General features: G+C 45.4%; 1 protein-coding gene across 6 annotated transcripts in view; it reads left to right on the forward strand.

Annotated features, from left to right (window-relative positions):
* The first annotated feature begins 2,817 nt into the window (after positions 1-2,817).
* Positions 2,818-25,858, forward strand: part of LOC122548360 (arf-GAP domain and FG repeat-containing protein 1-like) — a 66,197-nt gene continuing 43,156 nt past the window's right edge. For all 6 annotated transcript variants that reach the window (XM_043686910.1, XM_043686904.1, XM_043686907.1 and 3 more), the window contains exons 1-3: positions 2,818-2,930; positions 22,417-22,532; positions 23,978-24,128. In XM_043686910.1, coding sequence (XP_043542845.1) covers positions 2,877-2,930; positions 22,417-22,532; positions 23,978-24,128 — 321 coding nt within the window. In that variant the 5' untranslated portion in view covers positions 2,818-2,876. The remainder of the gene's footprint in view (positions 2,931-22,416; positions 22,533-23,977; positions 24,129-25,858) is intronic.

Raw genomic sequence — 25,858 nt, forward strand, 5'->3', positions numbered from 1 at the left:
TTTCCTGGATTGAACTCCATCTGCCATTTCTCGGCCCAACTCTCCAATCTATCTATATTCTGCTGTATTCTCTGACAGTCCCCTTCACTATCTGCTACTCCACCAACCTTAGTGTCATCTGCAAACTTCCTAATCAGACCACCTATACCTTCCTTCAGATCATTTATGAACATCATAAAGAGCAGTGGTCCCAACACTGATCCCTTCAGAGATTAGATTTCCTACAGTATGGAAACAGGCCATTAGGCCCAAGAAGTCCACTCTGACCCATTTCCTTACATTTACCCCTGTCTAATGCACCTAATGCTATGGGCAGCTTAGCATGGCCAGTTTGCTGACCTGCCCATCTTTGGACTGTAGGAGGAAACTGGAGCATCTGGAGGAAACCCACGCAAATATGGAGAGAATGTGCAAACTCTACACAGATAGTTGCCTGAGGCTGAAATCAAACCTGGGTCCCTGGCGCTGTGAGGTAGCAGTGTTAACCACTGAGCCACCATGTCGATCCCTGGGGAACACCACTGGTCACAGGTCTCCATTTTGAGAAACTCTCTTCCAGTACTACTCTGTCTCCTGTTGCCTAGCCAGTTCTCTATCCATTTAGCTAGTACACCCTGGACCCCATGCGACTTCACTTTCTCCATCAGCCTACTATGGGGAACCTTATCAAACGCCTTACCGAATTCCATGTATGTGACATCTACAGCCCTTCCCTCGTCAATCAACTTTGTCACTTCCTCAAAGAATTCTGTTAAGTTGGGAAGACATGACCAACTTTTTGAACTGCAAGTTGTAACACAGGAAATACAGATTTAATGATCTGGATGGCCTCTTGTGCTTAATGTTTCTGTGGTTATAAATGCGGCAGCTAATTTGTGTACAGCAAGCTTCAGTATAATAATCTGGGGTGTTTATATCCAGCTGGCAGGGTGTTCGCGGTCCTTGGTTTAATACCTGAGCTGAAGGATCCCATCATTTAAGTTTCTGTGTGCGTTGGGCCAAAACCCCACAGCCGTCTGACTCAGGTGAAAGTCCACTGCGCACTGAGACCTAAGCATCTTTTGTAACATCTGCTGTTTGTTTTGTAAAGTCCAGTTTTAGAAGCTGAAATGTAACATTATTTGGGGGGAAAAAAATGTAAAAGTCTGGAAGGCAGCTGGGGATGGGCCAGCTCTTTGTCAGGACCAGCACTGGGGCATGTGGGCATGGGGTTAGGTGCAAAGATAAGCCATTTGGCCACTTGAGACAGCTCTGCCATTCAGGAAGCAGTGTTTCATACTCCCGTTCCCATCTACTCCCCACTTAATGGGCAGCACGGTGGCTCACTGAAAACCTGATGTGGAAAAGCAAACCGGTAGAAATCTGAAATAATGGTGGAAAAGCTGAGCACCTGGAGAGTACACGCCTCAAACCCAATATGGCTTTTCTCCAGGACGCATTTGAATTTGTAGAAAGCCCGTGCCTTTTCTTTTCCCCCGGTGAACAGAGAGCTGTCATGCCACTCATACAGACTTCACCTGATCGGCTGCACACAAATGCGTGAGGGAGGACTTGAAATATGACAACTAATAATGGGTGGGTCAGTGGTTAGCTCTGCTACCTCAGTGGTTCGATTGTAGTCTCTGGTTACTCTGTGTGGAGTTTGTAGATTCTCACCTCTACATAAGTCTCTGCGGGGTGCTCCAGTTTTCTCCCATATTCCAAACGTGCAGGTTAGATGGATTAGTTGCTGGGTTATAGAGATATCATGGGGGAATTGTGGTTCTGGGTGTAATGCTGTTCAGAGGGTCGGTGCAGACTCAATGGGGCAAATGTCCTGATCCCGTATGAATGCTGTGATTCTGATACTTGAGTCTCTTGTCTACCAAGTGTCTTTCCACTTCTACCTTTAAAAATATTCAATTAATCCACATCCACATCCGCCAGCTTTTGAGGCAATGTGTTCAAGAGTTGCATAGCCCTCAATTTTTTTTCTGTCCGAAAAAGATGACCTTTAATTTTAAAACAGTGCGGTGACAAGAGGGAGACCTCCTTCCCATGTCCACCTTGTCAAGATCATTCAGGGTCTTATACATTTCAATTAAAAGCCCTTCATTCCTGATGAGGGGCTTTTGCCTGAAACGTCGATTTTCCTGCTCCTCGGATGCTGCCTGACCTGCTGTGCTTTTCCAGCACCACTCTGATCTAAACTCTGGTTTCCAGCATCTACAGTCCTCACATTTGCCTAGTACATTTCAATTAAGTCAGCTCTCGCTCTCTCAACTCCAGTGGAAACAAACCTGGTCTGTCCAACCTTTCCTCAGAAGACAGCTCGCTCATTTCAGGTGTCAATTGAAGAAACCTCCACTGAACTGCCCCCAACATGCTTACATCCTCCAAGTAAAGGGACCAAAGCTGCACATGGTATTTGAGATGTGGTCTCACCAATTCCCTGTGCATCTGAAGCAGGACATCCCTTTGTAATAAATGGTGGTATTCTATTAGCCGCCTTAATCATGGTATCTGCATATTAACGTTTTTGTAACTTACGCGCTAGAACACCCAAGTCCCTGGACTTTGGAATTCTGCAATCAATGCAGTGGGCTGAGTGGCCTTCCTTGGTGCTGCAAAAGTTGCTGATACGTCAACCCGAGCAATAAACTCCAGTGTCTGATAAATAGTTTGCAAATATTCTAAGAAATTGCAGGGATTATAAAATGTAGTCTGAGATTTTCTGAACTCTGTTGGAAACAGATTTTTATGACCTTGTCTTTTATGAGCTGCTTATGTAACGCATTCCTCAAATGGCATTTCTTTTCTCTTCTCTCCCCACCACCCTCTACCCTGGTGTTTGCAGGAGAGGCCTCAATCCACCTCACCGAGTGAAGTCCATCTCCATGACAACCTTCACTGAACAGGAAATTGAATTCCTTCAGTCGCATGGCAATGAGGTGAGTTCAGAGCTTGCCTGGGGGGGGGGGGGGAGAGGGAGAGGAGGGGGGAGAGCACGCTGTGTATTGCATGGATGGATGGGATAGGAAGGGGGGCTGGAGACCTGGGGCTCTTTCAAAATGCGAAATGCTGAAGGGTCCATCCAGCAGCTTATTTGATGCTCCTCAGCCTGTAGAATCGGGAGTGATCAGCCTACCCTGCTTACAGAAGGAATGACGCAGTCACTGCTCTGACTCAGAGTCATAGAGATGTACAGCATAGAAACAGACTCTTTTGGTCCAGCTTGTCCATGCCGACCAGATATCCTAAATCATTCCATTCCCATTTGACCCATATCCCTCCAAACACCCCTCATTGAAATACTCATCCAGATACCTTTTAAATGTTGTAATTGTACCAGCCTTTACCACTTCCCGTGGCAGCTCATTGCATACATGCACCACCCTCTGTGTGAAAAGGTTACCCATTAGATCGTTTTCCCCTCTCACCTTAAACCCTCTAGTTTTGGAATTCCCTACTCTGGGGAAAAGACTATGACTGTTTACCCTCTGCATCTCCTTCATGATTTTATAAACCTCTCTAAGGTCCCCCTTCTGCCTCTGATATTCCAGAGAAAACAGCCCCAGCCTATTCAGCAACTCAACCCTGGCAACATCTTTATACATCTTTTCTGAACCCTTCAAGTTTCACAGCTTCGTCCCTAGAGCAGGGAGACCAGAATTGCACTCAATATTCCAAAAAGTGGCCGAACTAATGTCCTGCTCAGCTGCAACATGACCTCCCAACTCCTATACTCCAATGAAGGCAAGTGTACCAAATACGCTCTTCACCATTCTCTCTACCTGTGACTCCACTTTCAAGGAACTATGAACTTGTACTCCAAGGTTTCTTTGTTCGGCAACACTCCCCAGATCTTGCCATTAAGTGTATAGGTTCTGCTCTGATTTTGCCCACCAAAATGTAGCGCCTCACATCTATCCAGAATAAACTCCATCTGACACTGCTTGGCTCATTTGCCCTCCTAACATATGGGGAGGTGATGGTTTAGTGGAATTATCATCAGTCTTTGAATTCAGAGACCCAGGTAGTGTTCTGTGGACCCCCGTTCAGATGCTGCCATGATAGAAGGTCGAATTTCAATGCGGTGAAATCGCAAATTGAGTTTAATTGTGATGTATAGCTGTTTGTTGGGAAAACTGCTTCACTAATATGCTTTAGGGACTGGACTCTCAGCATTGTGATTGACTGTTAGCTGCTGTGTGGACAATTATGGCTGTCTCCCTGACCGCCTGGCCAGTGATGCGCTCGTCCTGTGACTGAATGGAAAAAAAAGTATGTTAGCTGCTTATCTGCTATCTACCTCAGGCAAACAGAGTATGGCTACATTGTGGCTGAGGCAGCGTTGAAGTGCCCCTCTTCCCCATTCGTGGGGTCCAGGTCCACACACGTTGACACCCTCTGACACTTTGTCCAAGATGAGAGTGCAGGCACGAGCAGTGGGAATGGACTGTTCAATTGCTCTAGCTAGCCCTGCCAATGATTCTCAGCCGTTTAATGGCCACGAGATTTGGTCCTGTATTTTAGTCACCCCTCAACCCTCCCCGCCTCACTCACCACTGAGAAGACAGTTTCTTTCTCTCCACCCAAACATTTCCTTCAAAATCTGTTAAAGATCTCAATGAGATTGCTCCTTGATCTTCCATCCTGGGGGAATACAAGCCTCATTCAAGTGGCCTGGGCTCGGATCATTTTGTTGAATCTGAATCTGTGCTATATTTATAGCTCTGCCTGAAGGAGTGGGACCAGTTAATTCCAGATGGGGACTAACTAAAGAGTTACAGAACTGTAACCATGATCGATGAGAGAATTTGACAGTGAATCTGATCAGCTGTTATTCTTTGTGATGCGTTTTGACTTTTCGTTTTCTGTTGTTTTACGCCCCTGTTCTGCCAGGCACTTCTCCAGCTTTCCAGGGTAGAGGAAGGATTACGAGCACAAACCATGCAACCAATCTTCACAATGTAATTTTTTTTAGCTCCAGCGTCTTTCTGGTGAAGGAGTGTTGCTCCCCGTGTAAGATGAGCATATCCGTCTTGAGGTGTGGAATGCCAGACCTGAATGGGCAGACTTTACAGCCCTCTATAATCTTTCCCACATTGGAACACTTAACCTCCAAGGGCTCTTGAAGTGCACGGTACTTTGATATTTAGCATCACCCGCAATTCTTTTTTGATGCAATTCTGCAGGTGACACTGCATATTCAAAGTATCTGTAGCCTGTGTCCAGATAAGCATTTCCTAGAGAGAGAGAGAGACAGAGTCCATGAGTAGGTAAAATTGGGTTGGCTGTAATGAAAGCAACCCATGTCATGACAAAAGCTGCAGTGTCGAGGTGGGTAAAGGATATGGAAGAAGGTATTCAGTCTCTACAGTTCTGAAGGCTGCAGGATTCCCAAGCAGAAAATATTCATTTAGCCTCGTCGGAGTTCTGAAGCAGGCCTGAGACAGAAATGTTGGTCAGGGGACATGGAATTGCAGGCTGGAAGCTCAGCGTCGTTTGTGCAGGTACAATGTAGGTGTTCCACAAGTCTGTGTTTTGTCTCCTCAGTGTAGAGGAGACCACATCTTGAGCAGCGAGTATAGTAGACTAGATAATTTGCTGCTTCAACTGGAAGGTATGTCCAGAACCTTGGATATACAGAATCATAGAATTGTCAGAATGCTGAAATAGGCTATTCAGCCCTTTGTACCTGCACTGGTTCTATCACTGAGTGCCGATCTCTTGTCTTTTCCCGCATTCCCTGCATACTATTTCGATCCAAATAATCCTCTAATGTCCTCTTGAGTGCCTGAATTGAAATTGCATCCACTACATTTCCAGACTGTGTATTCCCGAACAACGTGATGGGTGAGAAAGGGTTTCCTCACATCACTCTTTGTTTACACGTTACTTTGAAGCAGTGAAGACTGAGGAGGTAACCAGGCAAGTATTTAAAAAAAATATAACTATGCAAGAAGCAAATGGGGACCCTTGTGAGACTGGTTGTGTTCCTAGCTCTGAATGTGGAGGTCTGGGTTCAGGCCCTTCCTGCTCCAAACATGTGTAATAACATTTATAATATATATCTATACGGAGCAGCTGTTATGCTGGCTGTGAAACGAGAGTGGCAAAACTGAGGAAGTCAATAAGATCTATGCAGAAAAGAAAATGTGTAAATTTGTCATGATTTCAGTCTCTTCGAATCTACCAATATTTATGAGGGTGGTGGAATAATTTTGAAAAGAAATTGAATAGACACTTGAAGGAAGCAAACTTGCAGGATTTTGGGGCGAGAGGGGTGGGGACTGGGACTGCCTGATGAGCTTAATGGTCTTCCTCTACTGTTATGATTCTAAATAGTTTGAACAGCTACCTGACACAGATCATCTTGACCTATCCTACTTTACCAGAGTGTTCCCTCATGTCAGTGCCAACCAATTCTGTGGCCATGTGTTTGTGGGTCTGTCTTGCCCACAGTGATAGGATTAACCTGACCTGAAGTAACTGGTGCAACTCTGGGTGATTACAACCCATGTCCCCCACCTTGCCTGCTTGAGGATGAATAACTATTCCAGTCTCATCTTAGAAATAATTCTCCTGGTGTTTCCCTGAGGCAGACATGCTCCACCTTGAGACTGACTTATTTTTCTCTTGCTCAGCTGTGAATTGGAGAGCAGCCCAGTGTTTGCTCAGTTAGTTTTATTTGGCTGGGCCGCTGGATGTAGTGAAGCCAGCTTGGCTGAAACACATACACTGGAAGCATTGAATAGTACAGCACAGCAGGAAGCCGTTCTGCCTATTGACACTTTCCGAAGAATAACCCGCTTCCTCCACCCGTCTCCCATATCTCTAAACGTTTCTCCTTCGAGTTTCTCCTTTGACCCTTGTGATCCCTGCCTGCCTGTTTCCTAATCCTGGCTGTCATCCTCCCTGTCATCGTGTGCCTGTGAATAAACGTGCCTTTAGCTCCAAATAAAATGCTGCAGTCACCTCTGTACAGATCAATGTTTTAACCTCCTGCACAGAGAGTGCCTCACTCCACAAACACAGCTTGCACTGTTTAATATTTCACATTGCCAAACCTGTCTTGCAGAATTCCATTTGATATTGCCACATGCTCTGCTGCTGAAATACTTGAGTTTCTGGATTAGAGTTTGAAGTAAGGATCAACTCGCAAAGGAAAGCTCTTTTTGGGAAAAAAAAAAGGAAGACCCACTGCTAAAATATGCCTTTTATAGACCTGTTTTGGTGTAAAGAATTTAGAGGTTGCGTACTTGCTGGGTGGGTCAGGTGGAACTTGGTATGAAGTCAGAGTCCATGGCAGCACCAACAAGAAGTTGCCTTTGTATAGCACCGTGAGCCTCAGTAAAAAAAAAAATCCCATTCTACTTTCAGGACTGTAATAAGACCAAATAGAACCAGAGGACATAAAAGTGATTAACAAATCAGAAAATCCCTATAGTGCAGATAGAAGCCTTTTAGCCCATAGATTCTGCACCGACTTTCCAACAGGCATTCCACTCAGACCCACCCTATTCCTGTAACCCTGCAATTACCATGGCTAATCCACCTAGCTTACATATCCTTGGACTCTATGGGGGCAATTTAGAATGGCCAATCCTGGTAACCTGCACATCTTTGGACTGTGAGAGGAAACCCACGCAGACGAGGGGAGAATGTGCAAACTCCACACAGACAGGTGCTTGAATCTGGAATCGAACCTGGGTTCCCGGCACTGTGAGGTAGCTGTGCTAACCACGGAGCGAGATAGGATTTGGAATATATTGCTAGGGTGTGTGGTGAGGTAACTTCAGTTGTGATCTATCGAAGTGGAATTGAATCGTTTTCTGAGTAGGAAAGGTTGCAGGGTTATGGTGAAAAATAGGTGAGGGGACTGTTTAAGTTGCTTTCAGAGAGAACCGTCTTGGGCATGGTGGGGCAGAGTGTTGAGAGGCTGGAGGAGGGTTTCAGAGATGAGGCGCGTAGAGGCTGAAACAGGTAACAGAGATAGGGAAGGGGTGTAGGCCCTGGAGGGGTTTGCAGAGATTATGGAGGGGTCTTAGGTCTGGAGGAGTTGCAGAGATCGGGAAGGGTTGTGGGCCTGGAGGAGGTTACAGTGGTGATAGATTGGTAGTGCAAGATTTTGTATGTGGAAAAGGGGGATGAGAATTTTAAAATCAATGCAGTTGCTTGACCAGTGTTGGTCAGTCAGTCAGTCAGTCAGGCAGAGGCATTAGTGGGCTGTAATCCAATGAGCATTGGGAGCGCAGCTTTGGATGCATGTTGCCATTTTCTGACTGAATAAAACCTCCGAATTGCAGCCTTCGGTGCTTTCCAATGCTCTCACCGGTGGCCAGTTTGGCTACCTGTCAGGAGCAGTCTTTGTATTTTCCTCCTCCATTTTACCACCTGACTGCTTGCCTCGGTTTGAGGGTGGTAACCGGCTTCCAGTTTTGCCTTGGACAAAAGATACTTTCAAGCTGTCTGAAATCATCATGGGATCTGGGCAGAGTTGTTAGGGAGCAACTTCCCATTTGTGAGAGGCTCAAGAACGAGAGGGCACAGACCGAAATAATTAGCAAAAAGGAAAAGCAACAAACTATGCAAGAAGCAAATCTTTCTCATGCAGGAAGTGGTTAGGCTTTTGCAATGTGTCACTTAAGAGTGTGATGGTGGCAGGTTCAATCAAAGTTCTGAAAAGGGAATTCAGCTCTTCCCAGAGAGAATGTGCAGGGGGAAAGCAAGAGAGTATCTCTAGGTGAATTGTTGGTTCTGAGATCTGGCTCTGACATGATCGGTTGAATGGCCTCCTATGATTCAGGACTGTCTCCTGGCTATTTGACTGGGTTTAGAGTCGTGTCCGAACTTGAACATCTCCGGCAATCGGCCTTTGTCGCACGGGACAGAATACGGAGCTGATTTTTGTCATTTCTTCCCCTTGTGTTAAGACGAGCCACATGCAAGAAGGCGGTGTAGTTAATAATGAAGTTTAGGTTTGTACCCCAGCCTTTCCTTTGTCCAACTTGAAGACCGTAAAAGCACAATACTGTGGATGCTGAAATTCTGAAACACATTGCTGGAAAAATTCAGCCCATCTGGAAACATCGGTGGAGAGAGGAGCATAGTTTTGAATCCCGTACCACTCTTCAGAACTGTTCTGATGAAGAGTCAGATCTGATTCGGAATTTTGCCACAAGCTGCATTTGTGTAGCAACCTGATAAAGACATCTTTTGAGCAAACGAAAAAAAAATGCCAAAGAACTCTGGGTACTGGAAATCGGAAGCAAAAACAGAAATTGCCGGCAAATCTCAGCAGTTTGCTGTAATCAGTCCTGAAGAAGGGTGACTGAAGCTGAAGGGTTTTCTCCACATCTCCTGCCACACCTGAGTTTTTCCAGCAATTTGTTTTTTTTTAGACCTTTTGACTGCCTGACTTTTGTAACTCACGTAGTGAGCACCTGATTTGCCGACAGCAACTGAATTTTAATCTATTCCACCCCCCCCCCCCCCACAAGTCAACATCCTGTAACAATATACGCTGTCTCCCACTGCATTATTCACCACTTTGCGACAGAGTGTTGATGTTCAACATTTCAGCTGGGCACAAAGCAGCCATGTCAGCAACTCCTTTTATTCTCCATCATCCTCGTGTACAGCAGTGACTGCCCTTCAGAATCCTGCAGTGGGTTTGGGTTTGTGATTTATAGATGCATCACTCCCTCCCCTCATTATGTTTAAAAAAAAATGCTTTATTAAAGTCAAGTGTCAAAACCAGAGGTTGAATTAAGGGAAGATTTTCTGTTAGTCTTAAGTAAAATGCATGCCTGGGCACAGATAGTAAAATAAAGTTCAGGCTAAAAATCCCTGGCAGCATTCTGGTCAACAGCGCCAGTATTAATTTACCAGCCAGAGATGGGTTGTCTGTTGCTTATGTTTGATGCCAAATGCTTTCCAAACACTGTACTCCTGCTATGCTGGCGATATAAATTAACAGTCCCCTTGAGAGCGTTTTGGCACGTGAAGGTGTCAGCATCTCTAAAGAATTTGAGAGCCAGGTAGTTCGAGTAGGTTCCGCCTTGATCTGTGCCTGTTGTTGCTCTGCCTAATGGCCCCGTTCTGTAGAACGCGCAGGGACTAGAGGTTCAGGTTTATCCACCTTTCAAGTTGGGGGACATCTGGAAAGCGCAATTAAGAAAGCAGTTGGGGCTTTGGAAATAAGAGGCTTTGAGTTAAAACAAAAAAAACTGAGTCATGTGGAGCCTTTATATAAAACTCCAACTGAGCCACAACAAGAGCACCCTGCTCACTTCTGCTCGCCAGACTTTCAGCAGGGATGCGAGCGTCAAAGAGAGGGGTGGAGAACATTTCCCCACATAGTTCCAGGGGTGAGGGCATTTTAGCATTGATGTTGGGCTAGTTCCCCTTGGAGCAAAGGAGATTGAGGGGCGATTTCATCAAGGTATATGAGTTGGTGGTAGGTTTGGGTTAAACAGACCCCTTCCCCATGTTCTGAAGTGTCGCTGGACGCTAATTCTGCTTTCTCCCCATAGATGCTGCCCGACCTGCTGAGTTGCTCCAGTAGTGTGTATATTTTTCTTTAGAACTCCAACATCTGCGTTTTTTTTTGTTTTATCCAAGAGAAGCTACACCCATTCACTGCAAGCACAAAGGGAAATGGATTTAATGGGGAAAGAGATGCTGAGGGAGGAATGCTTTTCTATAGCGAGTGGAAATAACCTGGAACATGCTGGAAGTTGAAATGATGAGCAGTTTCAAAAGGAAATTGGACAGACTGTTGGCAGCAGGTAACCTACATGAGCTGGGGAGAGAGGGCGGAGATGAATGGGACTGACTGGGTTGCCCTACAGAGAGCTGGCTCCCTGCCTGCACCTGAATGATTGTGACTTGAGTTGCTGGTAATTTTAGAATGGTATTTTAATGGGTTGATGAGCTTCATGGCTAAGGATGAGGTTGTCCTATTTGAAACATTCGCAGCCTTCTGAAGCCACCACCTCCGCCACTGTCCTGGGGAATGAATAGAAGCACAGTCAAAAAACACAGAAATAGACCCTTCGGTCCAGCTCTATCCACCTTATCCATGCCCCTCATGATTTTATAAACCTCCGGTGCTCCAGGGTAAACAGCCCCAGCCTATTCAGCCTCTCCCTATAGCTTGTTTGATTCATTTTATGATTTTTGGTTCTAGGTTCTCCATTTCCTAGAGGTGGAGTTCTCATTGATGTCAGTACTTTTTCCAATAAGCTCATGTTGGTCTAGAGAGTGTTTGCTGGCATAGAACTTGCCTGCTGTTGCTCAGATTAGTACCATAGAGATCTTATAATATCAGACCAGAGGACAGATGGGACTTTGATCTCCTCTGAATGCCAGCACCTCAGACTGGAACGTCACATGGTTTTATGTGCAGCTGTCTGTCACGGGTCTTTAACTCATTACCTGCTGACTTGAAGGGAATGGCCTGAGTCATGGTTGACATGCAGCAATTAGACAGTGGCAAAGAGCTGAGATTAGCTGACTCATCACAGACAGGGGTCTTGTGGGTTGTGACTTTAACACTTGATGGGGATACCAAATCGATGTCATCACATTGTGAAGTCTGGCCTGTACAAAGAGGAAGTTTGTGATGAAAACTTAGGAGGAAATCCTGGCCACAGCCGGAGTGCACAATAGCACTACTTTTTCTCACTTGCTTCAGCCACACCCCACCACTCTTTCTTTTCCTTCCTCTCTTTCACTGACATCTTCTTTTTCTTTGTGTTTTTTAAGTTACCAACCCCCATCAGTCCTTGTCCTCTCTTTCTGTGCCCTGTTTTTCTGTTCTGCTTCTCTCTTGCTCTCTCTCCCTGTCCCTCAGTCTTATCCTGTGTCCCCCTCTCTCTCCCTTTGTGCCCCCATGCCTCATGTTCACTTTGGCACTTTGTCCTGCCCTCCATTTCTGTTTTCCTCCTCTCTTTTCCCTTTCCCTTTATCTTTTTCTCTCCTTATCCCTTCCTTCCTCCCTCCCCTTCTCTCCACTTTCACCAGCTACACCCCCTCTTGTTCCCCTCTTCTCTCTTTAGTAACCTTGGCACCGTCCCTTTCTCTTCTCCCTTTCCCACCTCCTCAAGTCCTGGCACTCCAACTCTTCCTCTCATTTCCTTTTCTCCCACTTACCCCTTCCTTCCCCACCTTTTTCCTTGTGCTTTTCACCCTACTCCACTAACCCTTCTTCCCACTTCCCCATACCCTTCATCGTACTCACCTCCCCTATAACTGCCAGTACCTGTTTTCCCCGGAGCATCGGAGGCTGAGGGGTGACCTTGTAGAGGTTTATAAAATGATGAGGGGCATGGATAGGATAAATAGACAAGGTCTTTTCCCTGGGGTGCGGGAGTCCAGAACTAGAGGGCATAGGTTTAGGGTGAGAGGGGAAAATTCTAAAAGGGACCTCAGGGGCAACTTTTTCACACAGAGGTTGGTACGTGTATGGAATGAGCTGCCAGAGGAAGTGGTGGAGGCTGGTACAATTACAACATTTAAGAGGCATTTGGATGGGTATATGAATAGGAAGGGTTTGGAGGGATATGGGCCGGGTGCTGGCAGGTGGGACTAGATTGGGTTGGGATATCTGGTCGGCATGGACAGGTTGGACCGAAGGGTCTGTTTCCATGCTGTACATCTCTATGACTCTATCCCCTCCTTCTCCCCATCACCCCTCAGCATGTCCATCTAGATTGTTTGCTCAAGTTGAAGTTTCCTTATTCCTCCATGGGGCGTGGGCCAGCATTTATTGCCCATTCCTAATTACCTGTTGAGAAGGTGATGTGCGCTACCACCTTGAACTGCTGCAATCCATGTACTTGAGGCAGAACTACAGTGACATGAGGGAGAGTGTTCCAGAAAAGAAAATCAACGTGAGCTTCTAGCCTGTCCTTACAGCTCTCGCCCTCAAATTCAGGCCGTATCCTGGTAAAACCTCTTCTGCACTCTCTCCAAAGCCTCCACATCCTTCCTGTAATGTGGTGACCAGAACTGAACACAATACTCTTAAGTGTGGCCTAACCAAAGTCTTATAAAGCTGCGACATGACATCATGACTCTTGTACTCAATTCCCCGTACACCTCCTTTACCACCTAACTACTTGTGTGGCCACTTTCAAGGAGCTATGGACTTGAACCCCAAGATGCCTCTGTACATCAGTGCTGTTTAGGGGCCTGCCATTAACTTTTCTTGACATTTGATTTTCTTTGATATTTGATCTCCCAAAGTATAGCACCTCAAGCTTACCCAGGTTAAACTCTGTCTGCCATTTCTCTGCTCATATTTGCAACTGATCTATGTCCTGCTGTATCCTTTGACAACCTTCTGCACTAAACACAACTCCACTGAAACAGCAGATCCCTGTGGAACACCACTGGTCACTGACTTTCAGTCAAAAAAAAACACCCTTCCACCACTACCTTCAGCCTTTCCTGTTTTCGTAAACTGTCCTGAATAGGCTTCATCAAATCTTCCTCGGAACCACATCTGGCTATCCCAGTTTATATGTAGGTCAGAGTCACCCATGATTAATGTGTTGCCTTTTTTTCATGCCCTCATTATCACCTAATTTATCCATGCAGCTATTGAAAGGGAGGACATGTGTACTAATTCTACTGATCTCGTAATCTTTGTGTTTCTTAGTTTCATCCATTTGGGTTCTGCATCTTCTGATCCAAGATCATTTCTTGTTCTCATACTTATTTCTTCATACACGGACAAAGATGCCCCACCGCCCTTTCCATCCTGCCTGTCTTTTGGAAAAGCCGCATACCCCTGAATATTTAATTTGAGCTTTGATTCCCCGTAACCATGTCTCTACAATTCCTATTCAGTATCTGTTCATTTATTTTGTCACAAATATCTCGTTCAAGTAAAGAGCAATTCATTTTACCTTTTTACTAATTTTCTCCCTTGACCCAATCTATTGCTGATTTTCTGCGTTTGTGTGCTGTGTGCTTTCCTGTCTGCCCCACTATGGTTGTCATTATTCAAAGAGCCACCTTGAAATGCTGCCATATCCCCTTGCTTTGTGAGTTTACGTTTTCCCCTCTCCTAAACCCTCCCCTCAGTGATTAGTTTAAAGCCCACTCTGTGCGGAAGCAGCTCCTTTTGTTACTACAGAGGCTGCATTTCAAAAAGCACTTTGTTAGCTGTCAAGCACTTTGGGGCATCTGGTGGTGTTGAAACATTCTCTGTAAATGCGTGCCTGTCTTTGGTTGCTTCTTTCCTCATAGTTTGCAGGGTTTTTATTTGGTCAGCTTTCAAAGAGCAGGATGAGATTGTGGAATCTGATTCACTGTGCAAAGCCTCCCGTACTCCTGCCAATGCTGAATGCACAGGACTGTGGCAAGAACCTTTGGACAGCAAGGATAATATCGCAAGAGTCATTTTATTCCTACACTCTGATTATCATCACTGGGAGCTTTTGTACTGGATTAGATACAATCTCTAACACAGCCACTTGGTCTGTCTATTCCGTTCTGCCATGCACACGCTCCTCCCATCCACCTCATTCTCCATCCCCTATTAGTGTATCCTCCTGTTCCTCCCTCCATCATGTGTTTTACCAGCTCTCCCCTTTGAGTGTATTTGTTGTCCCATACCTCGCCCCCCCCCCCCCAATGAAGCAAACCTGAGAGATACAGTATAGTTTTACCACCTCCATCTTTATTCTGAGCCCTGGAGGGAGAGACCACGATCGCCCATGTGCACAGAGACATGCGCGCTCAGTCTTCTCTATATAGTCAGCTTACAGGGAGGAGTATCCAGATAAGGCAACATTCATATTAATTGGGTGACTGTTACAATAGCAGAGACCAAGCCCTTTACTATTATACAATGAATGTCCTTAACCTTGTAAACCAGCTTCACATAATGAATACCTTTCGTCTTGTTAGCTGACCTTGCATACTGAATGCTTCCAATATTGTTAAATGACTCTACACAATGACTGCATTTCCACCTTGTTAACCCATTACCCTTGCCTCCAGCTCCCCATTGTTAACTGAGTTCTCATCTGATCCGAGTCCTGCTCAGCTGAACCTCTTATTTCCCAAAACTCAGAACTTAACTCTTTCCCTGCCTGCTCATACCCTGTAAGCATTCTCATTCACTCCTTTTATCATTTCACGATAACCACCGAGATGGCACTAAACCACTTTCATCAGACTCTGACAGCCAGCATTTAACCAAGTTATTGACACACCGCATACAATGTTTAGAACCAAAAATTACTAGTCCATTACAGTAATTAGAGTTTGAAGAATCCTCCCATGTGGAAAAAAATTCACCAGTAAAGTTCTTAAATCCACAGTCCTTAAGTGAGCACTCCATCCCCTCCAAGTTGAGTGGAAATGAGCCAATTCTCCAAAATCTTCTTCAGTAAAGTCCAACCTGAAAACAAAATTCAGTCTGTTCTTGTATCACTCCTGAGAGAAGTTTGATTTTTTGGATAAGGGCAGTTAAATACTTAAAGCTGAAGAGACTGCCATCCTTGCGGAGAAGCTTCAGATGGAGGATACCAGCACACCTAAGTGTTGTAGTGCAGCAGCTGCAGCAGCAGGCTAGGGGAATGCAGCATCCTTTGCTGTGTCTGCTCCCATTCTGCAGTCAAATGTAACAAAGCCACTGGCTGTTGTGTTGATGTTAACTTGATCAGTGAACCTTCATATCCCTTAAGTGACCAAAAGACAAGGTAAAGCTCACGTGGTTTAATGTCTGTAGGATGACCACTGACAAAGCGTACTGACCTCATCATCATTACTATTCTTCACATTTTGTGTTCGTGACTTGGGAGCTGTTGGAATCCGTTGGATCAGGCTGTGGAGGGGTGGGTGGTGGTCCGAAGATGTGCTTTACCTGTGAATGGAGACTATGTTAGCTCCTGGAAGTATCTTTGCATTTCGTGTCTCATTTAGATCTGAGTCATGCTCAGCTGAACCTCTTGTTTTACAAAACTCAGAACTGAACTCTTTTCCTGCCAGCTTATACCCTATACACATTCTCATATTGATACCATTCTCCTTACCCACTCTCTGTAGGGGCAAGCCCCACATTTCCCCCTCCCCCCCAGCTTTCTGGATGAAGGCCTAAGTCCTGAATTCCTGAAGGGATTTATGCCGTGCTGTCTGAGAATGATGAGCCTGAGTTCTGGTCAACCCCACAAGTGAAACCATATTTCTCTGTGTGCACCGTTTTGATTCTTCTCCACTATGTAAAGACTGTGATCAGGTCTAACCAACATTCCCATCCTAATGGTCCCATACCACCTCTATGGACGGGAAAGGGCACCAGCCTCTTCAGTCTTTCCTGATAATGTTTGACTTTTGTGATCTTTTTCAAAATAACAACAGTTTAAGTTATGAAAGAGGGGCCGTTTATATCATGATTTTAGATATTGAGACCCCCTGACCGGCCAAGCAAATGTTTTTATGTGTTCACACAAAGTAGGGGAGTGAAGGTTTGTGTGTCTGCTGGCTAGGCTGGTATTTATTGACATCCAGTTGAGAGTCAACAGCATTGCTGTCTGGAGTCACATGTGGGTAGGACCAGTTAAGGACAGATTTCCTTCTCCAGAGGGCATTAGTGAACCTTTTGGGGTTTTCACAGTAATGAGCTGTGCTTATTTGGTTGCCAGTAAGAATGGCGTTTTGCTGAATTCCTGGCATGGTGGGATTCAAACCCATGTCCCCAGTACGTCAGCCTGAGTCTCTGGCTTACTAATCCAGTGACATTACCACTACACCCCCTACATTGCTCTGGATGTGCATGGGAAAGGGTGGGTGTTGTGGACAAGACTGATGACCAGTGTTGTGGAATGAAGGAATAAAGCATTTCTGGGCTGGTGCAGAGGGTTGAGATGGTCTGCATCAAACCCTTCCTGCACTGGTTCTCCATGAGGACTTTTATCCACAGTGGTGAATAGAATAGGAGGTTACTTATAAGAGCAGGGTTAACAAAGCATTTGTGTGAGATGCTGAATGTAAGGGATTCAATAGGGTTAATATTGACTGTGTTTTGACAAGGCAGAAAGAGTGCAGAGGTCAGAACCTTAAACCATGATCTCAGCTGTACAGTACTGATGTCAGGAAGCACATCAATGAAGATTTGGAACACTTCCGCCCCCCCCCCCCCCAAAAAAAAAGCTGGGATTCAGTATCTATGGGAGTTTTAAAATACAGTGACCTAAATCATTGACGAGTTGCTTAAACGAAGGATTTAGCACAGTGGCTAAATTTGCACTTGCCCACAGATAGGTAAGTATATTATGCAGAGGACCTAAGGGTTCAGGTGGATACAGATAAGTTGAGTGAATGGGCAAAATACGGCAGATGAGTGTAATGTGGGAAGAAGTGAAAATATTCGCTTTGACAGGAAGAATGAGAAAGCGCAGAGTATTATTTGAATGGAGACCAACTGCAGAACTTTGACATGCAAAGGGATTCAACCATTTGAGTCCCAAAAGGAGAGTGTACAGGTTACAGCAGGTGATTAAGGTGAGAGAATCTTTTACTACAAGAGGAGTGCAACATCAAAGTGACGACGTTGTGCTTCAGCTATACACATTATTGGTGACACTCCGTATTGAATACTGTGTACAGTTTTGGTCTTTTTATTAAGGAAGAATGTAGATACCTATGATGTTATTCAGGAGGTCCACTAAATCGATGCCTGGAGTGGGTTGTCTTATGAGGAAAGATTGGACAGACTGGGCTGCTTTCCACTGGAGTTTAGAAGAGTGAAGAATGAATTGATTGGAGGGTATCAGATCCAGAATGTTCTTATACTCTTATGACCGGGGTGGCACGGTGACCCGATGGTTAGCACTGCTGCCTCCCCGCGCCAGGGACCCGGGTTTGATTCCAGCCTCAGGTGACTGACTGTGTGGAGTTTGCACATTCTCCCCGTGTCTGCGTGGGTTTCCTCTGGATGCTCCGGTTTCCACCCACAGTCCAAAGATGTGCTGGTTAGGGTGGATTGGCCACACTAAATTGCCCATTGTGTTAGGTACATTAGTCAGAGGGAAATGGGTCTGGGTGTGTTACTCTTTGGAGGGTTGGTGTGGACTTGTTGGGCTGAAGGGCCTGTTTCCACACTGTAGGGAATCTAAAAATCTAAAAAAAATCTTGACAAAGTGGATGTGGGAAAGACGTTTCCTCTTGTGTGAGAATCCAGAGTTGAGGGGCATGGTTTAAAGTTCAGGGGTCACCCTTTCCCGAACCCTATCGCAGGATAGTGATGCGAATTATTCCTCCTGGCAGGTTGTGCAACTTGGGAACTGTAACTCAGGAGGTGGTGAAGGTGGGCCATTGAATATTTTAAAGTCAGAGATAAATGGATTCATGTTGTCGGGGGAGTTGAGGGCAGTGCGGAATGTGGAATTTGAAGCACAAACAGATTAGCAATGATCTAATTGAATGGAGAAGCAGGCTCGAGGGGCTGAATGGTCTGCTTCTGCTATCTCGTTGGTTCTTTGAGCAGAATTTTATTCCGTCCACAGAGCGAACTCGGCCTTGTTCTCATTCAATGACAGAATGAACTGAATGGCCTCTTCCAGTTCCAGTTGGGTTTGAGGGTCTGAGAGGCCCACTGGCTTTTCCATGGTCACATTCTCTCCTCTGGCTGGCTGTGTGCTGCTCTGATCCTCATCCCGCAAAGCCCCTACTCTCTTTTAAACTGCGCAGAGTATAATATGTTTCTCACACGAGGGCCTGAGAACTCACCGCTCGACTGTGCGGTGAAAGGTGAAAGGGAACAGTGCAGGCCACCAGTGTGAGATCAAAGAGAGTGCGAGACCGATAACTGTCTGCACAGTAGCTCACTCTGTAAGCGGCAGTGATTGAGGAGTTCCTGGGCTGTGAACTTCTCCAATATTTAACTATGCAGCTCCTTTTGGTGCATCTCGTGCCTCTGAGTAGCAGAATGTCTGGGCTTTCACCATCAATGCTTGGCTATGTGGGAAGACTTGAGACCCACATAAGCTGCTAGTGAGGAGTTAATTATCAAACATCCTCAAACATATGATCTGACTAAACCACAATAAAACTCAGCCCAGCAGCACTGATTCATGTTAAAGCTCACCTTTATTGCTACAGAGTATAATTGTCCATTAACCATTTACTCCTGAGGGTGTAATGAATGCTGCACAGTGCATACTTATTGCTCGATGAAAGGTCTGAGTGTTTACCTGACTGGCTCCCTTCAATGTTGACTAGTCACACTGGAGCACGCTCTCTACTTCACTACCTGCTTCAACTGTTTCATCTCAGGAAGCTGAAATATTCCCTCATTCCCAAATTCAATAGTAATTAAAGGCAATGATTGGCACCAGTTGAAAGCACTTTGATTTCCTGAACCATCTTTCTATAACCTCCATTCTCACTGGTGGCCTGCACTGTTCCCTTTCACCTTTCACCTTGATTTCACCGCACAGTCGAGCAGTGAGTTCTCAGGCCCTCGTGTGAGAAACCTCACTGTTGGGCCTTCGGAGAGAAACTGCATTCAAAATCTTTTTTTTTCCCAAAAGCAACCACAGTTTGTACAGAAATCTTTTCAGACAGTGTCTGCTTTGAAGGCTCTTGAGTTAACTTCTGATGGGCTGTATTAATCTCTGTAGTCAATCACTTGCGTTTATGAAGTCCCCTTAGCAAGATCCCCTCAGAGCTGCGCATCAACCTGAAATATATCACAGTTCCTTTGGTGGTGTTAAGTCAAAATCCTTCCCTAATAGCACTGTGGGTGTCTTTGCCCTCCAAGGATTATAGCAGTTCCAGCACACAGCTCCCCCCACCACTACCTTCACAGGGTGATTAGGGATGGGTAATAAATATTGGCTCAGCCTGCAGCACCCACATCCGTGAATGATTAAATAAAAATGAACAAAGTCAGTCCTCCCAAAGTACTTCAAAGTATTGAGGAAAACCTGACACTGAACCATAAGAGATATTAGGGGCTGATAAGATTAGTCAAAGTGGTAGTTTTTAAGAAGCTTGAAAGAGGGGAGACAGAGGTGTTTAGGAAGGCAGTTCAAGAGCTTAGAGTGCAGAAGCTGAAGGCTTAGTGGTTGAATGAACAAACATCAGTGTTGATGTGGACAACATTTGAGGAGCATGGAGCCCTTGGAAAGTTGTAGATGAGAGGCTTATACTCCTGAAGAATCTGACTTGAATGTCGCCTCTTTCTATTTGATAATAGTTAAAAATCTCACAACACCAGGTCATAGTCCAACAGGTTTATTTGGTAGTACAAGCTTTCAGAGCACTGCTCCTTCATCAGGGGGTAGGATCATAGGACGCAGAATTTGTAGCAAACGATCATAGTGTGATGCAACTGATGCAATATATTGAACAAACCATGATTGCTGTTAAGTCTCTCATCTTTTAGAATTTGTAAATCCCACAACTTCCTTCAAGTCACAGTCTCAATGTAACTTAAAGTTTTATTAAAATAAAGTGACCTATCAGCTGAGACAATGCATTAAAGGTGTGAGGTTAGAGTCTGCCTGTATTCCAATCTTGAGTCAGACTGGTTCTGTTTCCAAAGTAGGAATTTATAAAATGTCGCATGGATTATAAAAAATATTGACTGCCTGCAGATTGTGTGCTCTTTGAACAAAATAGAATGTATCTGCACGTACAATTCTGCAAATGCAAGCTCACCCCAGAGACTCGTGTGTGTGTGTGTGTGTGTGTGTGTGTGTGTGTGTGTGTGTGTGTGTGTGTGTGTGCGCGCGCGCGCACATGTGAGGGCGGGAGTGTGCGCGTGTGTGTGCGCGCACGCGGCCACGCACACTCGTGAGGGAAGGAGAGACTGGGTGTGTGTGTGTGAGAGAGAGGAGGGGGGGGGGGTGCCTAGGCAATAGTATTGTCTGTGCCCTGGCTGCTACATTGGTACAGTTTATCCTGCCCTTTGTGATGTGTTGCAGACATGAGGTGAGTGCTGCTTGCTGTCTGTACACTGCTACCATAGTATATGCTCATATTCTGGTTCAGCAGTCTCACCTGACCAGCATCATCTCTGGAGTTATTTACTCATTTCTATTGCCCCTCTTCCTCCAAGTCCAGTTTGTGATGTGACTGCTTCTGAAAAACTCTCCCGCAAAATAATATCATCTTCCTTCTAGAATCCTGTCGATCCATTACCTCCACAGCACTGTAGGCTTTCTCCTGGTGGGCTGGAGCCAGTGTTTATCCCTCAACGACTACCAGGTCTCAGAGTATTGAGTACAGGAGTTGGGAGGTCATGTTGCGGATGTACTGGACATTGGTTAGGCCATTTTCGGAATATTGCATGTAATTCTGGTCTCCCTCCAATTGGAAGGATGTTGTGAAACATGGAAGGGTTCAGAAAAGATTTACAAGGATGTTGCCAGGGTTGGAGGATCTGAGCTATAGGGAGAGGCTGAACAGGCTGGGGCTGTTTTCCCTGGAGCGTCGGAGGCTGAGGGGTGACCTTATAGAGGTTTACAAAATTATGAGGGGCATGGATAGGATAAATAGACAAAGTCTTTTCCCTGGGGTCAGGGAGTACAGAACTAGAGGGCATAGGTTTAGGGTGAGAGGGGAAAGATATAACTTTTTCACACAGAGGGTGGTACGTGTATGGAATGAGCTGCCAGAGGATGTGGTGGAGGCTGGTACAATTGCAACATTTAAGAGGCATTTGGATGGGTATATGAATAGGAAGGGTTTGGAGGGATATGGGCCGGGTGCTGGCAGGTGGGACTAGATTGGGTTGGGATATCTGGTCGGCATGGACAGGTTGGACCGAAGGGTCTGTTTCTGTGCTGTACATCTCTGTGACTCTAGGTCATTAGTGTATTGTTATTCATTGTATCTTGCTGTGGACAAATTGCGCACTAAAGTTTCTACTTTACAACGGTAGCTGCACTTTGAAAGTGCAGTCGGTTTTCCTGTAATGTGTTCCCTGAACGCAAATTGGCTTTAACGTGATTGAAGATTTTAAACCGTTACTTGTAGAACGCAAACTTATCTTACCCATATTGGCTGTAACACAATTCCAACCCCATTAGTTTAAATGGCACAGCTATTGCCCGATTTTCTTATAACACGAGAGCGGAACTATCGAGTTACGTCAGAACCGACTGTGTTTAGTTGGTTGTGAAGGATGTTGAAATCTCCCGAGGTGGTGGTTTAACGATGTCCTTTTGTCCCCCCGGTGTTGTAATCTAAGGGCACCACACTGGCTTGCTTTCTTTCAGTTTTCCTGAAGAGACCACTCTTTCCGCTTGAGTGCTGACAAATCATTTGACTTTGGGAGCATCGCAGTGGAACTGAAATCACTTTTCACCTTGAATCACTCGATAGCGATGAGGAGCTACAACCCCAGATATGTGTGTCAGTGTCTGTAACTTTCTATTTTTTTTTTCTCCTTTTATTCCTATGCAGGTGTGTCGGCAGATTTGGCTAGGCCTGTTTGATTCCCGATCATCAGTTATACCAGATTACAGGGATCCGCAAAAAATCAAGGAGTTCCTACAGGATAAATACGAGAAAAAGAAGTGGTGAGTAATCATGTGTCATATTGCTTCTGCAGTGGATCAAGGGTCGAGGATTATGAGGGAAAGGCAGGAAGCTTATCAGTGATGATCTCATTTAATGGCAGAGTAAACGTGATGGGCTGAATGGCCGCCTCCTGCTCCTCGGTTTTCTGGGGTCTTTTGATCTGCTGAGGACCATTTGGATAACTCCAGTTCCTAATGCCCTTAGCCAATCCTCTTGCTGCTGTGTGATTTCGTAGCAGGTTGTATAAGGTGTGGTTGTGAAGTAGCACCAGGAAACGCAACTCAAGCATATACCCACACCCCCATCCCCACTAATTTCTATCACCGTGGTCATGTAACTAATTAATCATCTGGAGATTTGTGCTAATGTTCTGAGTTCATGGGTTTGAATCCTACTGTGGCAGATAGTGAAATTTGAATTCATTACAATGCTGGAATAAAAAGCTAGTCTAATGATAACGTGACTGTGTGGAGTTTGCACATTCTCCCCGTGTCTGCGTGGGTTTCCTCCGGGTGCTCCGGTTTCCTCCCACAGTCCAAAGATGTGCGGGTCAGGTGAATTGGCCATGCTAAATTGCCCGTAGTGATAGGTTAAAGGGGTAAAGGTAGGGGTATGGGTGGGTTGCGCTTCGGCGGGTCGGTGTGGACTTGTTGGGCCGAAGGGCCTGTTTCCACACTGTAAGTAATCTAATCTAATCTAAAAAAGTAACCACTATCAGTTGTTATAAAAATCCGTCTGAGTCATTCTGGGAAGGAAATGACTTATGTTTACCTGATCTGGGCCTACCTGTGACTCCAGACCCACAGCAATGTGGTTGACTTGTAATTGCCACCTGGGCAATTAGGAATGAGCAGTAAGTGCTGATTTAGCCATTCACATCCATGAACGAATTTTTTTAAAAAATTCCCACAGAGTGTATTTTACACCGAAATATGGAGTCCTGTGAGGTCTCTAGTACTCTGACCAACTTTGGGCAAGTTCAGATTGCTATTTGACAACAGTGATTATTACAAGCAAGTCAGATTCCATGCTCTTCCGTTTGGACTAGTCATGTGCCGACTTGCCAGTGACAGTCAAATGTAAAGACTGGGAATTAGAAACAGAAACTGGCATTGATTCCTCCCCACATGGGAAGGCTTGGCTGCAAGGCTGGCAAATTTAATACTTGATTACCTGCAGTGTAGTGAAGTCAAGGGCATAGTGTGATCCAGCATTATATTGATGGGGATTGCAGGGTCTGCTTATGAAAGTCCTGTTGTCTTATCAATTTTGTAATTACTTTTTTAAAAAAAAAAGAAGTGATGTGACAAATTTGGAATTGCTGACTGAATGGCCAGTGGAACACGTGAAATGGACTGTAACATGGTAAGGTTAGTATGTTTTAGCTTCAAGGGCAGACTATGTGTGCTGTTCTTGTTGAACTTACTGTGGTCTTTACTTGCAGGTATGTTCCTCCAGACCGGGTAAAAGTATCTGCTGCCACGTCAGCTACGACGTCCCTTAGCAGCAGGAGTAGCACACCTGACGTCAAACCGCTGAAGACCCTCATGGGAGATTCAACTCCAGCCCTGAGCGTCACCAAAAGTGCTGCGCAGGTAACAAGGCAGTGGGAGCGCTGCATGTTTCCTAATTCGGGAGTAACAACAGACACCTGCATTTATAAAGAGCCTCGAGTGAACTAAGGCACTCCATTTTTAATCAAATTTGGCCCCAAGCCACTGAGAAAGGTATTAGGGACAAGTGACAGAAGGCTTGGTCGGAGAGTCGTGTTAGAGTTGGAGAGCGAGTTGAAGCAGTTTAGGGAGAGAATTCCAGAGCTCCGGCCCAGGCAGCTGCAAATGATGGAGTGATGGGAATCAGAGGATGCTCAAGGGGCTGGAATTGGGGACAGCGAAGAGATCTCGGAGGTGTTTCAAGCCTGGGGGATGGGGGGAATATGTTGCTGAAGGATGGCACAGAGATGGGGAGGGGTGTTGGGTCTGAAGGAGGGAGAGTGGTGACGAATGTGAGCACAGAAGCATTTGCAAACAATTTTACAAATGAGAATTTTAAGAGCTTTCCCGTTCTCCTGAAATGCGGTCACCTTGCTGGAAAAACATTCCTTGTGCTCTGGCAAACCTCCAGCTCCTTGATGTATGGCTGTTCTGGATAAGTAAACATAATGTCAGCTGGCTGTTTGACTATAAAGGCTACAACAGCTCCTCTCAATCCCATCCTTACTGGTGTAGCAGCGTCCATTCTCGTAACTGTACGAGATGCCCTGGGACGGTGAGGTTGGCCAGTACTATAGATTGTGTGTGGTATGTCCTGCTTTGTATGAAGCACCACTGCAGTTTTGTTCTTCTTCATTCCTCTCACCGTCCTTCAGGAATTGAGAAAATATGGACAGGTTTAATATACACAAGCATGTGCTCATTCAGTAACTCTCGGTTTGGAGTCAGAAGGTGGTAGATGCAAGCCCAACCCAGAGTTGTCAGATCGATAAGTGGCGCTGACTCTCCAGTACAGTTGGAGGGCTACCCTGCTGAAAGTGCTGTCATTCGGATGAAACATTTGGATAAAGGCCCTCTTGGCAGGCTGCCTTAGATCCCAGGGCCATCACTGGGAGAAAAGCACAAGTTTTCATTTCGGTACTCTGGACCAGTATTCAACCCTCAAACAGCTCTGGTCATTATTTTATTCTGTGGGATCTTCCTGTGTGCAGATTTGCAGCTGGGAATGCTGCTATTGGCTGTGAACTGCTTCCAGGCATCCTGAGGTGCTGAAAGTTGCTCTAGAAATGCAAGTTTATATTAGATACCTTCCCAATTCCCATTGCAGGACCGGATATCGTAGCAAGCTGAGCACAAGTTCACCTTGGCTATAGGTCACCACAGTGTCACTGGAAGGTTTAACTGTAGTTCGCTGCTTGTTCCTTGAAAGGGAGTTAAATTATGCTTTCCAGTAGCTTGTTTAAAACATTAACAAACCTTTTCTCTACAGCTGCCAATGGCTCCACCGTGTAGTTCCAGCACTATTTGCAGAAATGAGGGCTGTTTTTTGGAAGCTTGGAGCACAGATACTGTGGAGAATACGTGGCCTTGAGCTGTAGCTGTTTAACATTGTTTGGCAGTACCTGGGCAGAGAAGAAATGAAGATGTCATTAATCATTGCACTATCTTACAAAGCAGCTTTAAATTCTTTTTCAGATTTTTAAAGGTGAAATAATTTAATGAAACAGTGCAGAGAGCATTCCATTGAAACTGACCAGTGTTGGTGTCAACCAGCACAAGGCCACGTATTCTCATTGTTCCTTTTTCTGCTGTGCCTCAGCTCCCATCTTCTT

The sequence above is a fragment of the Chiloscyllium plagiosum genome, unplaced genomic scaffold, assembly GCF_004010195.1.
Source record: "Chiloscyllium plagiosum isolate BGI_BamShark_2017 unplaced genomic scaffold, ASM401019v2 scaf_52, whole genome shotgun sequence".
Lineage (NCBI taxonomy): Eukaryota > Metazoa > Chordata > Chondrichthyes > Orectolobiformes > Hemiscylliidae > Chiloscyllium > Chiloscyllium plagiosum.